Here is a 3160-nt window from a genome sequence, read left to right as displayed (position 1 = left end):
TGGGCCTTGCTTCCTGAGTGTGCCAGGGCAGCAAGGGTGAGGGGGGCGAGGGGCCAGTCCCTCCCTGCTCCGGGTGGAGGCCAGACTCCTCGGCCTCAGACCAACTGGCCCCGGAAACAGAAATCAGATATAAGTTGGAGTACGATTCAGGAAATACAATCCAAACATCACTTTTTCTTATCAATACTTTAAAATATTTGTTCGTCTTTGTCTTGTTTTGAACAGAGGTGAGAGGCACACGGCTGCTGTCACACTCCCTGGTCTGGGCTTTGCCTCTTGAATTCTTCTTTCCCTACAGGCCCCTCATCACCGCCCCCTGCTCTAACACTTCTAGGAGACGCACTGAAAGCAAATAAACTCGACTGACTTTCATCTTACACGGTTGTCCCCCCAAGAGATTGGAGGGTGCCACCAAGGGTCCCACCTGACCCTCCCGTGGCCTCTGCCCCCTGCCCCGAGCTGCCTCTGTCGTCCCAGGTGCCCCCATTGGAACCCAGCTGGGCTGAGAACAGTGCATTTCCAAAGGAAACCCCAGGACAAAAATCGCCACACACAAGCACACACACACACGCGCTCACACACACCTTGTCACGCGGATGGGGAAAAACCCTTTTCCACATTTTTCCATAAAACTTCCCCGCAGAAATACAGTATTTACATAGAGAAATAAATAGACAACACACCTGATTTCTGCTTTCCCTGGTGGGAGACAGTCGGAGGTACTAGGGAATATGGCTTGGATTCGAATCTCCCGTGAACTGCCGGTGCGGGAAACGGAGGGTGCTGTGGGCGGGGCGGGCCAGGGACCCATCAGGGCCACAGCCCGACCCTCCGCAGCGGATGGGACGGGACTGGGTTCCGACACCTGGAACGCTCTTTCCAGGGAAAACCTAAGAAAGCCTGGTCTTGCCCTGTGGGCTTTTGCATATTTGCTCAGACTCGCCCCTGGGAGGCTGGGGCTGCCTCCTGCCCGGCGGCTTGGCTGATGCCAGGCTCCGCACACAGGGTCCCTGGCACAGGTGGGAGGCATCTGCGGTGGGCGGCTCAGCATAGGATGGGCACGCCATCGGCTGTCACCAGGCGCCCGGTGGTGGGGTCGTAGGTGCCCGCCAGGTAGTAGAGGTCCTGCCGGTCCTGGCACTTGCGGCTCCGGGCCATCTGCTCGTACTGCTCGCGTGCCACAACCTGGCACTTGTGGGAGATGGTCTGCACGTCGTTCTCATCCTCATGGCAGGACTGGTACAGTGCGTTCTGCGGGCGAGGCGCGCGGGGCGTCAGCGGCCGGCCAGGAAAGACCCCTGCCCCCCCATGCTCTGTAAGGGTCACCTGACAGGCCTCCAACTGTGTGACTGGAACAGGGCAACCAGTCCAGAGCCCGAGGAGCCTGCCCGGGACCCTCTGGGGACTGTCAGAGTCAGAGAAATACTAATTTCCCTGGAAGATGGACACGTCCCACGGTCTGGAAAACGGCTTCTTCTCAGGGAGGAGCACAGGGCGTGCTGAGGGCAATTTCTGTCCTGGGCTGGCATCGCAGCCAGGGAGGACCCACGGAGTGGGGGCTGCTACACATCCCAGGAGTGAACTGGGCCTGCCGGATGCTGAGCACTGCCGTGGGCCACAGCCCCCGACAGTGGGGAGGGACCCGGGGGCCCTGCTCTAGGGCATGGCTACAGGCTGTGCGGCTCCCCGCGGGGCCGTGGCACCTGCTGAGCGGGAGATGTGTGGTGGGGCCAGGTGCCCTGTGTTGGAGCACAGCGCTGGCTGCTGTCGTGCCCCCTCCCCGGGGCCCCGAGGGGGGCTGGGCCCCGCACCTGCCTGGGCCTCACCTTGCCGTCGCACTGCCTCTTGCCCAGCTTGGTCTCCTCGGGGTGGTAGAACCACTTGACCTTGACCACCATGTTGCTGCCCCAGGACTCCCACATGCTCTCGATGCGGCCGATGTAGGGGAGGTTGGGCCGGCCAGCTGACAGGAAGACGGCGCAGTCCCCGACACGCAGAGTCTCCTCGCCCCGCACGATGGCCTTGTAGAACAGCTTCCGGGCCTTCCCCTTCATGCCACGCCGCTGTGGGGGACATGGGCAGGGTGGCTCTGAGAGGCCAGGGGCGGGGGGGACAGGCGGCGGCCAGGAGGCCTGGAGGGCGTGGTGTGGGTGTGTGAGTCTGAGTTTCAGAGGGTGAGTGTGCGGGGCGCCTGCAAGGACGGGAAGCGGCAGCACCGCGGCTGAAGGCCATGGCAGCCATGGATCCGGAGCAGGGGCCGCGCCTCCACTGAGCCTGCACACGGAGTCATGACATCTGGACACTGGACCTGGGGCAGGGATGTGTGGACGAGACGTTCACCACAGTGTTATTTACGAGGAAAAAAGACCCACGAGCGGCCCTGTGCATCCCCGAGCAGTGCCCTGGCAAGGACAGACGCTGGCATCTGAGCGCGGGGATCCACAGCTCTCCAGCTGGCCGTGCCACTACTGACGTGGAAAAGTGAGGCCATAACATGTGGAGTGCAGCTCGGGCCCGGCGCTGACGTGAAGTCGTTTCCACCGTCACGCAGGCCGTGGGCTCCAGCGAGGGGCCAGCAGAAGTAGCTGTCTGCCTCACTGGGTCATGGATGGGTTTTTGTTCTTCCCTTGAGTTTTCCACATTTTTTAACTTGAAATCAAGTAGGAAGATGCAAAAAGGAGAGGAAGGGCAGCAGGGGCGCGTGAGCCCGCCCTGGTTTCCTTGGGAACATGGAACTCCTCCTGCCACCCTCTGGAGACCTACCTGTGTGGGGTTCCCCGACCACTTCCAGAGCTGCCGGGCGGGCAGGAAGGCTGAGATCTTTGGCCGGTTTTCCACGGAGGGCAGCCGCTGCCTCCGGGAGAGCTCTTTGGCTTTGGAGAAGCTCAGGGCCTCTTTGCGCTTGAGCTTGGATTTGCTGCTGCTGGGGCCTGAGCCCGCACCGCTGCCAGCCACCGTGGCCCTGGACAGGAAGCAGCGCTGGGCATGCGCGTGAGGGCCGCCGCCCTTGGAGCGCAGGGCCTCGGGCTGGGCCAGGAGGGTGGGCACGGGGTGGGTGAGGCAGGAGAGGGGAGGGGCCACACCAATCGCACGCACACAGAAAGCAAAAAAAGAAAAAAACAAGGGACAAAGCGGAACCCAGCAGAAGCGGGACGAGGAT

General features: G+C 62.0%; 1 protein-coding gene across 1 annotated transcript in view; it reads right to left on the bottom strand.

The window, feature by feature from the left end:
- Positions 1–171: 171 nt before the first annotated feature.
- Positions 172–3160, bottom strand: part of BAHCC1 (BAH domain and coiled-coil containing 1) — a 52843-nt gene continuing 49854 nt past the window's right edge. Inside the window, exons 27-29 of the mRNA XM_011968425.1 lie at positions 2764–3063; positions 1827–2063; positions 172–1251 (exon numbers count right to left, since the gene is read on the bottom strand). Of these exons, the coding sequence (XP_011823815.1) occupies positions 1045–1251; positions 1827–2063; positions 2764–3063 (744 nt within the window). The 3' untranslated portion in view covers positions 172–1044. The remainder of the gene's footprint in view (positions 1252–1826; positions 2064–2763; positions 3064–3160) is intronic.

The sequence above is a fragment of the Mandrillus leucophaeus genome, unplaced genomic scaffold (assembly GCF_000951045.1).
Source record: "Mandrillus leucophaeus isolate KB7577 unplaced genomic scaffold, Mleu.le_1.0 Scaffold1, whole genome shotgun sequence".
NCBI lineage: Eukaryota > Metazoa > Chordata > Mammalia > Primates > Cercopithecidae > Mandrillus > Mandrillus leucophaeus.
This window is presented reverse-complemented; position numbering and strand designations above follow the sequence as displayed.